The 12,623-nt window shown below is 36.4% G+C and overlaps 1 protein-coding gene across 2 annotated transcripts; it reads left to right on the top strand.

Annotated features, from left to right (window-relative positions):
- Nucleotides 1-10,161: 10,161 nt before the first annotated feature.
- LOC147480419 (fe(II)/2-oxoglutarate-dependent dioxygenase 4-like) lies at nucleotides 10,162-12,129 on the top strand. Of its 2 annotated transcripts, none has more exons than XM_086581196.1 (3): nucleotides 10,162-10,635; nucleotides 10,782-11,156; nucleotides 11,713-11,856. In XM_086581196.1, exons 1-3 carry the CDS (start codon nucleotides 10,280-10,282, stop codon nucleotides 11,717-11,719), a joined length of 738 nt encoding a protein of 245 aa, XP_086437322.1. In that variant the 5' UTR covers nucleotides 10,162-10,279; the 3' UTR covers nucleotides 11,720-11,856. The 2 variants fall into 2 exon arrangements, with proteins under 2 accessions (XP_086437322.1, XP_086437321.1); XM_086581195.1 differs by having other exon boundaries at nucleotides 10,178-10,635; nucleotides 10,782-11,112; nucleotides 11,713-12,129.
- The last annotated feature ends 494 nt before the right edge of the window (nucleotides 12,130-12,623 follow it).

Raw genomic sequence — 12,623 nt, 5'->3', positions numbered from 1 at the left:
GACTTGTGCTTGTTTTTCCTTGAGCTTGTCTATTGCTGATGCTGGAGGGTTGGAAGCTTGAGGATCTTGTGGCTTCGGGATGTCATTTGACTTGGCGACCTGAGTTTTAGCCTTGGTTGTTGTGCTTACTTGATTGCATCGATGAGCTTCTAGTTGGTTGCTTATTAACACTATGAAGCCTTGAGGTCCGGAGAACCGCAGGACTTAGTGTAAGGTTGATGGAAATGCTTGGATTTTGTGAATCCATCTTCATCCTAAAATGGTAGTGTATGATGACTTGACATCTATCACACTGAAGCGTGTTGAGGTCTTAACCATGTCATCTTTTTCTCCAATAGAGACTGGTAGGATGACGTCTCCAATGGCATCTGTACGACCTCCATTGAACCCATAGAGTGGTGCATTTGAATATATCATCACCGAGTCTGGTAGGTACATGCCCTTGTATGTTTGGTAGAAGAGGATGTCGCAAGAGCTACTTGGATCAATTAGGACCCGCTTGACTGTCCATCCGTTGATCTTGACTTGCACTACTAGAGCATCATTATGGGGTAGGTGATAAGAGCCCAAAACTGTAGTTTTAACCCCTTAATAATATTACATTTAGACTAATTATGTTTATAATAAATAAGAGTTAGTACTGTTTACGTGCTTTTGTGTATTTCAGGTATTGGAGTAAAATATGTGAAGAAATATGTCACTTTTGCAAGATAAATGAGCAAAGGTTGGTTGCTAAGAAGTTCTATGATTAAATCCCAAGTTTCAAGGAGAAAAAGCCTTTTTAAAGCCCAGTCAAAGCTGAAAAGTCAAAGTCAACGCGGGCATAAATAGAGTATAAAAGTCAACAGAACTTCCACAGGCCGTATCTTTGGACTCAGACCTTAGAATTGGGCCTACTATATGTCAAAACGACCGACTCGGAAAGCGCTTTCTAATGGTCTAAGCCTTGATCCAATCAGAGGAGTAAAAGTGGACAAAAAGACTATTGCAGTAATTTTCAGTAGAGAAACCCTTTTTGGACTTAAGTAATTAGGTTTTGGGCTTGATTTAATGCCCCAAAACATAGCTCCAAAACCCATTCATGAAATTGTAAACCTAGCCCTCTCCTATATAAAGAGGACTAAGGCACAACTCTAGATATGACCCATTAGAGAATAATTAATTTTCTTCTTTAGTTTTAAACCCTAGTTATTGTTTCATTAGCCTAGCCACCATTAATTCAAGTCAAGTTATCTTTAATAAAGTAGTTCTTCATTATGTCTTCTTCCACTTATTATGTTTATGGTAGTCTCATGATTCATAGCTAAACCTCCATTAGAGGGGTTTGATTAAAGCATTGATGAAGACTTAATGTGCTAGTATAAAATAGTTATAGTAAGATATTCCACTCTAGAAGGTAGTTAATTCACCATGAGAATGAGTTTTAATTGTCTCACATGCTAATTATTAGTTTGTAGAGATGCCATGAATAATTAGAGATAAAAAGACCTAACCTTTATGTGAAAACATAAAGATTAGGGTTGCAACAAATCTACACTAGCATATTAAGAATTAATCAAGGTGGAATCAAATCCCCTTAATTTTTTCTTCTCATTCACATCTTCTCATTAAATTGCCATAGTATTGCTTAGCATATCTTAGTTAGTTATTTTCACCATATTAGTATAATTAAACAATTGCTCTCATTGATATTGTAGAATTGTTTAAGTTAGGGAAATTATTATGTTTAAGCAACTAGGAGTGGAACGAATTCTGACTCTAGTTTTATTACATGATAAGCGAGAGTAGAACTTTGATAACAAGAGTTTAAATAATTTTTACTTCTGCCTATTATATTTAGTGTAAGCGTAGCAAAAGTTAATTTTACTTTTATCAGTAGGTACACCTTGTCAAGATCTTCCTCGGTGAATAATATCTCGATTGTAGATCGAGAACTAGCATGATTGATCATCTTAGCTTTGTGGGAGAGGTGGTAGATCTCTTGTAGTGCTCCTACGTTCCTGCATTTTTCACAACTGGAGGTCTCATTGCTGGAGGTATTTTTAATCATGTGGATTACCTTTTCCTCTTCCTGATCGGAGGAGTGCTGTCGTCTGTTGTGCCTCAACCGACCTGGAGATTTAGATCATCGGGTTGTTCTACTTTTGCTTCTTCTGTGTACAAGTCATTCATGACTACGACTCCTGCTTCTGTTGTGGTTGGCATTTAGTTTATGCCTGAGGTCGCTTTCTGGCAGGAATTCTTTGAGTTTTCCCTATTCGACTAAGTCTTGGTGGTAGTGCTTGAGGCTCCAACATTCGTCTGTGTTATGATGGTGGAGTTTGTGGAAATGGCAATACGGGCATCTTGGGATTTCTATGACCTTGTTAATGTGTGGCTTGAAGTAAGGGGCTGTCTTTATCTTCTTCAGGATGTGGCCTGGCGTCCTGGAGAAGTTAGAGAATTCTCTCTTGGTATAAGATGGCTTTTGGGAGTTGGTGCCCTTGTTGTTGTCTGAGTACTGCTTACTTTCTTTGGGCCCCTGTTTGTCGTTTATTGCAAGGACTTCTTTACCTTTGCACTGGGCCATCCATTCTTCGTACTTCATGTACTTGTCGACTCTGTGGTACAGGTCGTCTAGGCATTCTGGCTTATTGCGCATGAGAAACCCTGCTAGTTCAGAATCGTCTAGGAGGGAGTTGGTGAATGTTGAGGTTGCAAAGCTATCCTTGAGGCCTAGCTCCATTGATAGTAATTCCTTTTGAAACGACCTAAGAAAGCGCAAATAGTCTCATTGTGTGCTTGCTTCAGCTGAAACAACGAGTCTAGGTCGGCTTGCTTCTTCCTGTTGTGGACGAACTCTGCTGCGAATGTCTCGGCCAGCTTGTTGAAGTTGTGGATTGAATAACGCGCAAACGTATCGAACCAATCTAATGCTCCGTTCTTTAGGCTGGTTGGGAAAAGTCTACATCTCAGGTAGTCAAAGTCTAGAGTGCTGTAGAGTATCAGGATTTGGCTGAAATGAGCTACGTGTTGGACACGAGCTGCCATCGTACATTGGGAACTTTGGCTGGATGAAATCATTTAGGGGTTGCTTATCTCGGATCTCAGTGGTGAATGGTGACGCTCTGTAAGATTGGAGCATCTTTTGGATGATCTGTGTTGCGTTGGCTTTTTCGCTTGATTTCTCCAATCGCTGTGCGAAGTCGTCAAGGCACTGATTGGTGGTGGTTGTGAGTGTTGTGATGCCATTGTTATCAATGGCGTCGGGATCCATATTGTTGGTGTTGGACGTTGTTTGTTCACGAAGAGTTTGATTCTCTTGCTGAAGGGCTGTAAAAGAATCTTGGAAAGTTTTCATTTGATCGGCTAAAACTTTGAGCTGTCCTTCCATGGTGGTTTTTACCAAGCTTCGTGGACTTGAGAAAGTGGTGTGAATACTTTTTCTCAAGGAAACGAACCGACAAACGGCGCTAATGTAGATGTATAGGTTTCTACCTAAAACCCTGATGTTGAGGTTGATTGGGAATGGCTACACTCTTTCTTGGGATAAAAGTTGCCTACGTATCAAGTTTCTTGGGTGAACTTGAATCAAGCCTTACGTAGTTCATCTCTCTCTCTACTTATAGGTGTTTGATCTGACTTTCCTTATTTGCTTTAGGCCGTTGTCAAGTGTAGATCCATATTTTGTGTTCTCTTGATGATATGCCATTACTTCTGCTGTTACAAAGTAAATGCCTCCTTCATTGGTGCGTTGACTGAGTTTCAGGATCGTGGTAGATCATTCGTTTCCATGTATGATTGTATTTGATATTTGGGACAACCTGATTTTGGGTTGTGGTTACGTTCTAGTGGAGTAGTACGACCTTGTGAAATATGAGATGTGCAGATACGACCTGGTGTGTGGACACGTGTGTTGTAGTGATTGGTTTGAGAACGGAGGGTACTTACAAAATGCAAATAGAAAGGAACAAGCATAAGATGAAGAAGAAAAATGATAGTTGGAGAAGATATATGGTAATTGTTTATGTTTTGTGTTGGCATACCACGTGGCAAGTTTTAGATGGCCACATTGGAAAATAAGGGCCACATAATTAGTGAAAAAGAAGAAAAGCGTGACACGTATGAAATAAATGGACGGAAGTGAAATAGAACAAACTTGCAAAACGTGGTACACATGGATACCCAAACTTGCTCAAAAAAAAAAAAAAAAAAAAAAAAATGTTTTGATTTCGGGTATAGTTTGTTACCCATCAATGCATTTTTTTTCTATTTAAAAAAAATAATCCAATCTAAACAAATGTAACATGGACATGCAAAATTTTAATAAACATTTGGCACGTACCGGCATGACACAGACACAGTGTATGTGATATACCTCAATTTTTTATATTCGTCATGTCAGCCACTTCTTATCCATGTCGAATACGAACACACCGTGTCAATGTAACTTAGGAAAATTAGGCATCATAAACTAAATCCGAGTTAATTAGTTTAGGAATTCCAAGTACACAAGGGAAAAAATTTAATATAAATAAGAATTAAATTGGAAAGAATTTTTTATGCAAGAGTAAATTCATCTCGATCGAGGCTTTCAAACGCATCCAAGCAATTGGTGAAGGTAAGATATAATGAATAATACAAAATAAAAGAACCTATCAAGTTATCAATTGGAAAATTTAAAACTTACGAAGTTCAAAAACATGGCTGGATAGTGAGTTACAAGAATAATTGCCAGCTAATGTACCATGATAACTAAAGCTTGTTCATCACAACATCTCATACAAAACATGATTGACAACTACAGTCCTAATTGGAGAATACCATTTGCACACCCTTACAACAAAAAATTTCGAAGTATATCCAAACTCTTAATGACGAATATTGTTGTGTGTGTGTTTTTATTATTATTTTTTTATTTTATTTTGGCGGGCACTAAAAGAGATTGTTTTTTGGGTAATCTTGGACACACCCATCAAAACACTCCCATACCCCATAACTAACTAAAGTTTTTGTCATACCCCAACAACCTCCTCAATCCAATTATATCTCCCAAATAAATTTGAGATATTTCCAATAGGGGCAACAAAAAAAAAAAACCCCTATTTTCGGCAATCTTCTTCTTCCCTGCTCTATTTTCTACAGAGAAAAAAATCTCTTAGGTAGGAGGATACATTTCTAACATGAACTATAAAAAGGCAAAAAAAAAAAAAAGAAAAGAAAATAGAACCCCATATTATATTTCAATCCATATAACATAAGTAAAATACATTTTTGATGTTTGACATCTTTCTTTTGCACACAAGTAAGGATTTTATAAAGAATAAAAAAAATGTACAAGAAGTAAAAGTTTCACATGCATGCTATTAGAGCTTACAATTCCAAACCTAACTAAATATATAGTATGTCCAGTAAGGACATTCTAGTTTTGTGATATAGCTTGGTCTTGTATAGCTAGCTATATAGCGTGCCTCCTGGAATGAGTATTGCATCCTTCTTTGCTACTGCATCCGCTCCGAAATTGGTTTCCCTATATGTGTGAGAAATGTGCCAGTAGTCAAGCTTATGAATAACTCTCTTCCACCTAGCCTGCAGTTTCCAAGGAATTGTGCCTTTTCCGTGCGAAGGCCAAGACCACGGACTTTGAATCACATTCTACCCATAGATATTTCCAGTTCTTGCCTTCAGCCACTTCAACTGCCAGTAAAATGGTTGTGCATTCAGTATCATAGCTTGTAGTCATCCCCATTCCATGGGCTAGAACTCCCAGCAATTCTGCATTGTTTCCTCTGAATATTACTCCCACACCACCGAGACCTGGGTTGCCAAGAGCAGATCCGTTAGTGTTTGCTTTGACAAACCCCATATATTAGTGCAGGGTTCCATGATGCTTCACTGATTCTTGCTGCTACCCTCACCCTTCCTTTGATGTTTAAAAAGTGAAGAATAGATAAGTCTTCCACTTAGTTATACATGTGGCCAGTAGACACCAGACCAACAACTTTAATACCCTTCCTGACCTCCTTCTTTAGATTCCATTCATTCAATTTGCCATCATCGAAGTATATTCGATTTCTAGTTTTCTATATTTATGCCATAAGAGAGATTGCGGCTGCATTCCAAAGTTCCTTTCTAATAGGGCTCAAGTTGATTGATGCTCTTATGATGCCTTGAAGGTTCCATCTAGCTAGGAGGAGAGACTTTGAGCATGTCAACAAGCCAAACCCATAGGTTCTTAGTTATGTTACATTCCCATAGCATATGAACGATGCTTTCTTCCTCCTTGTTGCATAATCTGCATTTTGAAGCAAAAGGTATACCTTTCCTCTTAACTCTATCATCCGTTGGGGACTACCTTTTGGAGCAGTTTCCACACTAAAGGTATACCTTTCCTCCTTTCGATGTTTGACATCAATAACTCTAGTATCAGCAAACCCCTTGAACAAATCCAATGATAGGTCTTTATAAATAACTGAGATAGTAAAGAATTCCATTTGCAACAACTTTATGGGTGTGTCCAAGATCACCTAACCAAGTTTAAAAAAAGGTAATTTATGAACCTAAATATGTCTAAAACAATTTTATTTATTTATTTTAAAGTTGGGGTATGGAAGTGTTTTTATGGGTATTCAATATTTCTAAAACAAGATCACCCATTTATTTTTGGTAACTAAAACTAAAAGAGATGAGAACGGGTAGAAAACCAAAAAATATTATGATACGTGTAAGTCATTAAGTGTGTAACATGTGGTCTTCGTTTATCAGAAAAAATAACATGTGGACTTCCTTATTTGTTTGGGCTTCCTTCTTCTCTATTTTTATTTTGGTTCGATTAAGCGACAACTGATAAATATATATTTTCTTTTACAAATAAAGTTGTTTTTTTTTTTGGTGGTGAGCAAAAGGGAGCAAACCAAACTAGGAAGGATCCCTAAGATTACAGCACATACATAATTCTACTAATGGCCTTGCTGAGGCACGGTCTAGACAAGAGTACGGTGGCGCCCGCCTACCTCTACTAGCTATACTATGAACTATTATGTTCGTTGTTCTAGCTATTGATGTAATAAAAATTACAATCATCCAATTGAGTAAAAAAAACATAAATGTCGTGGGCAACTATGTGCTCCCCATGAAAGTGTAGTCTCTCTACGCTTCAAAATTGCAGCTAAATTCTGACAGTTCGTCAGTATTGCCACCTTTTTTATCTGCAGTCATCTAACCAACTCTAGTCCTCCCTGGATGGCTCGGGCCTCTGCCTCTTCTGGATCTGCGGCTCCAGCTCTGTCGTGTCCTGCAGCAATACAAATACCAAAATTAGTCCATATGACAAAACCCAGCCCCACCTGGGTATTTTTATCAGTCCACAAGGCATCTGTAGACATATAAAACCAATCATTTTCTATATGGGGCCATGAGTCAAGGCATGTACTTTTAGTAAAGAGTTTGTTAGTCTCAGTGTGGTATGAGCTAGCTCTAACAAGAACAGTTGTAGCGGTTCCTTGTTTGTTACTAAAAATAAGGTTATTTCTTGCAAGCCATATAGCAAACATGATTGTAGCTAAAGAGCTAAGCATGTTTATGACATCATGCTTGTTATTATGCATGATTATAAGACTATTGATGATAGAGTTGAGATTTTCATCTGGGTCCCTAATCAACTTCTAAATGTGCGTTTTATTACCTTTACATTACTGCATTACAATATTTCTTACGCATAATAAACAGACAACTCATAGTTTTTACTGTCTTTTGCAGGTTATAGGCCATTTCAAACCACTTATCATAAAATATACATTTTAGCACCAAAAAGAGCTTTATTAATGCTTCTTATGAAGACTAAAGCTTTTATGAAAAAGTCAAAATCAAAGTCAAAGGTCAAGGACTCAGACCCAGAAGACTGAAAATCATGTCCTTAACTCAGAAGACTTGAGATGGATGACATTGTCACAAAAGTAGCCTTGCTCAAGAAGAAAGAGAAAAAGGAAAAGCATAAAGGAAAAAGGAAAAGTAAAAAGCAAATATATGAGGTGTCTTGATTGTAGATGGAGAGGGCAAATTAGTCATTGTAAAAGTAGGAGTATAAAATCAAAAAGTAAGGAGAGAAAGCATTATCCAATTTTTGGTTTGACAACCTAAAAATTGAGATCAATTTTATCATGCTTTCTTAGGTAGATTTACATTATTGCAATTTATTTTTTCTCTTGTTATTTCTTTATTTCAATCTATTTTGTTTTATTGTTTTTATGTTCTTCATTTCATTTCAATACTTGTTGTTTAATCTTGTCATTCAATCTCAAGAACACTAGTTACTCTCATTAAAAACATCAATGAGTGTAACTTGGTGATAAAGTTATCTCCTTTCCTCTCATTTTCTTCCATATTTTAATCCTACACAACTTCATTGTTTTCAATGTTTTCCTCTCTCAACAACTAGTCTTTCAAAACTCATTTAGATTTAGAAGAAAAGATGAACAAGAAAGGTTAAAAAAATTCTTGTTTTCATTCATCACTATTCCTCCCATCTTAAGATTTAAGATGAACTTCAATCAAACTCCCAACAACAATACTCACCACTCTACAATTACATCAGTCCCAGTACTCAGTTATGATACCAAGGTCAGATACATACCAAGTTTTCCTGATTGTTGAACACTAGAAGAGAGCATGGTCAATGGATTCGACCTGATTGTTGCATCTTGGGCAAATTGAAGTTTCGATTATGTTTCGACTCCTCAAGTTCTCTATTGTGGGGAGCGCATTTCTGACAACTTTCCATAAAAATAGCTTCACACGCTGTGCAGTGTTGATGTGACAAATATAGTTTCAGAAGCTATGCTCGTTACCTTGACTGTCACTGAGATTTCGACTGAAGAACTTGTACACGGATTTGACAGTAAGTTGGCCATCTTTTTCCCCCACCTGATGGTATCTTCATGGGTATTCTGGCTTAGAGATATCTCGAGGATTTCTTCAGCGATGACCGAGTTGATGAAAATGACATTTACAATGAAGACAAAAGATAGCACACTAACATTTTGTCGGAATATATAGATCAACGAGATCGATAGCAGAAGCGGAATCAGTCGGTACAGATACGTTGTCGGAGCCACAATTACTAGAAAAATAGCTTAAGTTTCACACTTATAAAACCCTAGACAAAACTTGTGTGTAGGGAGATCCAAGAGTGGGTGTTTGGAGAATCATTTTTTCTTAAAAAATTTTTATGAAAAAGATTGATTAAAAGTTAATAAACATGTTTGGTTTATTTCTCTTAAAATATTTATGAAAAGATATCTAGATCCAACTCATAAATCTATAAAAGTGGGTGTTTGGTTCTCAGTTTTTTTTCAAAAAATCATTTTTTCAAAAAGTGTTTTTGGAAAAAACATTTTAAATGAAAATTTATTTTTTATGTTTTTCTAAAAACACTTTTTGGCTATTTTCAATAAACATGTTTGGTTGTGATTTTTGAGCCACCCAAACAACCAAACTTACAAAAAATAATTATTTTAATAAAAACAGACTTAACCTGACTATGTTTTTCAACATCAAATATTTTGACATATGGATCAAGAGATAAAAAATCACTAAAGTCTAAAACAGACAACGAGGAATATTAAAGTTCATTTGCAACCCTTTAGCACCCAAAATGTTTCTTTCAAAAGCATTTTAAAAATAGTTTTTTTAACTTGAAAAAACAAGTTTTACCTAATTATCATAAAACAACTTTTGGGATCATCATATCCACATACCACAAAGGACCTATTTGTTTTTGGAAGAACAAAAACTATTTTTTTAAATAGTAAACTAAAACCAATGACAAACCATAATTAACACTTTGACTCTAAAAAACCCTAAATACAACCGTAAAATAGACCTAAAATAGATTAAAATAAGAAAGCACATTTATTTTTCAAAAATGCGGACAAATTTTTCATTTAATAAACTAAGTATTTAGTAAATTTTTGGCTATAAATAAATAGGATCCAAACACCCCCTTAGTCTTTATCAAGACTAGAGTCCCAATTAATTTTACAAACTATTTGGGCGTACATACAACCAAGTTTTGTTTGTTTGTTTGTTTGTTTTTTTTTTACATACAGAGTTGAGGGTACGCCAGGGTGTACCCTGACCCACCTGGCTCCGCCACGATTATATACTATCAAACACCGGCCCCTAGGGACATCAGATAATGCCTTATCTTTGTTTACTAGCTGTATAAGTAGAGTTAATGTGATCCAATTTGTAACAGCAACTACCACTTACTTTGTACCACTTTTATTTGTTTGAAGCTTCAATGGTGAACAGCAACATTCCAACTATTGATCTCTCTTCTTTCTTCAATGAAGGAAATGAAGATGGTAAGAAGGAAGTCATTGATATCATTAGTCATGCATGTTCTGAATATGGGTTCTTTCAAATTGTGAACCATGGCGTGCCACCTAGTCTTATGACTAGAGCCCTGGAGGTATCAAAGATGTTTTTTGAGTATCCTTTAGAGGAGAAGCTCAAATCCAGTCCTACTCCTGATGCACCATTACCTACTGGATACAGCGTTCAGCCAAAGCATTCAGCAGATAAGAATGAGTACCTGTTGATGTTCCCTCCTGGGTCAACTTTTAATGTATTTCCTGATCAACCAGCTGAGTTGAGGTATGGTCCAATTTCAATTATCACAAATTGTTATGATAACACCATATAATGCTTAGGAGCTAGAACCTTTTTTGTTAATTCACTACAGTATAGGGTTGATGTGTTCTGCATGATTAAATCATTAGAATGGTTATTATCATCCTCAGGAAGGTGATGGAGGATATTTTCTCTCACTTCAGCAAGGCAGCATTGCTAGTTGAGACCATATTGAATGATTGCTTGGGTCTACCTCCCAAATTTCTCCAAGAATACAACAAGGATAGAAGTTGGGATTTCATGGCAGTTTTAAGGTACTTACCAGGGGCAATAGATAAGGAGAACAACAACATTGGACTTACAGAACACCAGGATGGGAATTGCATTACCTTTGTACTTCAAGATGAAATTGGGGGTCTTGAGGTTCTCAAAAATGGAGAATGGATTCCAGTTGTTCCAACTGAGGGTAGCCTCATTGTCAACTTAGGGGATGTCATTCAGGTAAAACGAGGTTCATTTACGTACAGGCTGGTAATACGTGTAAGGTATGGCTGTATACATATAAATATATAATTCCGTCAAGTATGTATGCTATACTTTAAAAGCTTAAAGAAAGTGAACGTATATAAGATTATAAGTTACTATGAAATGACAAAGACGTACTAGGCGGAAATGCGGAATCACACTCTAATTTCACTAGCACAAGACAAAATCCAACAGCTGGAATCATCAAATGGCCAAATGGGAAATTGATTGATTTGCGCCAGCTTCACTATAATCGTCAATCATTTTTTTATTTATTTAAATATATTGTTTTACCTCTTCCAGTTGACACATTAGTTTGATTTAGTTCGATCTGGTTTAGATACTTAATTATATGTCAAGCTTAAACATATAGTGTCATATATGTAGGTGCATACTGATCAAGATAAATGGCAAACTTGTTATAAATAACAAAAATAGCGGACATAGCCTTTAACATTCAGTTCATAGTTATTATCTCTAATCTGGCTTTTAATGTAGTTTATGCTTAATAATGTATATGTATATTTTCTTTAAGTTTGTTACTTTGTTGACTGTTTGATCACATTTTGTGGGAAGGTTTTGAGCAACAATAAGTTCAAAAGTGCAACTCACAGGGTGATGAGACAAGAAGGAAAGTTTCGCCACTCCTACGTTTTTTTCAATACTATAGAGGGAAACAAGTGGGTGGAACCATTGCCCAATTTCATAAAAGAGACAGGAAAGCCAGCTCAATATAGAGGATTCTTCTACAAGGACTACCAGCAGATGAGGATTAGAAACAAGACACACCCACGTTCTAGACCTGAAGATGTCGTCGATATAACACACTATGCCATTGATTGTTGATAAAGTCTCATTGTACTCCTTCGTCTAATAGATCTATTTCTGATGAGAGTTTGTATATATGCATGTCTTATCATGTATTGTTTATAGTCTTTGTTATTTTGACTGTTTGAGTATGACTAATTGGTTCTTAAAAATGAGATTTTGGCACGCTGTTCAGTCTGCTACGATTATTAGTCATTCAGATAGTACATTTTGAAAAAGAATAAAATGAAGATCCTATAAACGTCAATGTATTACTCCTCAAATTGCTAAAATCTAGTCGCACGCCTCTGGGCCAATCCACAATCCGAAGCATAAAATCCTCTGAGGATGTTTTTGCAGCCAAATGTTTGCACGAGACTGTATTGCAGATTTGCAGCTAGCCATCTGCTACTCAAATGGGAAGAGGCACAAGCCCAGTAGTCAAGAGCTACAAGCAACAAAAGTAGTATTACCTTTGGCAGGGGACTGTAGGAGATGCCAAAGGAATCAATGCATTTTTTGCGAGTCTAGGGCAACTATGATGGAGCATGGCTGCCTATTATGAACATATTGTTAGAATAGTTGTATGAACAAAGAATAAAAAGTAGAAATGTAAGGAAAACAAGAGCAATAAAGAAACAAGAACAAAGAATAACGGGAAATAACCAAGGCGGATTAGG

This window comes from Coptis chinensis, chromosome 8, assembly GCF_015680905.1.
Source record: "Coptis chinensis isolate HL-2020 chromosome 8, ASM1568090v1, whole genome shotgun sequence".
In the NCBI taxonomy this organism is placed as follows: Eukaryota; Viridiplantae; Streptophyta; class Magnoliopsida; order Ranunculales; family Ranunculaceae; genus Coptis; species Coptis chinensis.
This window is presented reverse-complemented; position numbering and strand designations above follow the sequence as displayed.

Coding starts and splice junctions, on each gene's coding strand:
- LOC147480419 (XM_086581195.1), top strand. CDS start 10,280: ATGGTGAACAGCAACATTCCAACTATTGATCTCTCTTCTTTCTTCAAT. Junction 10,636..10,781: donor GATCAACCAGCTGAGTTGAG/GTATGGTCCAAT, acceptor TATCATCCTCAG/GAAGGTGATGGAGGATATTT. Junction 11,113..11,712: donor ACTTAGGGGATGTCATTCAG/GTAAAACGAGGT, acceptor TTTTGTGGGAAG/GTTTTGAGCAACAATAAGTT.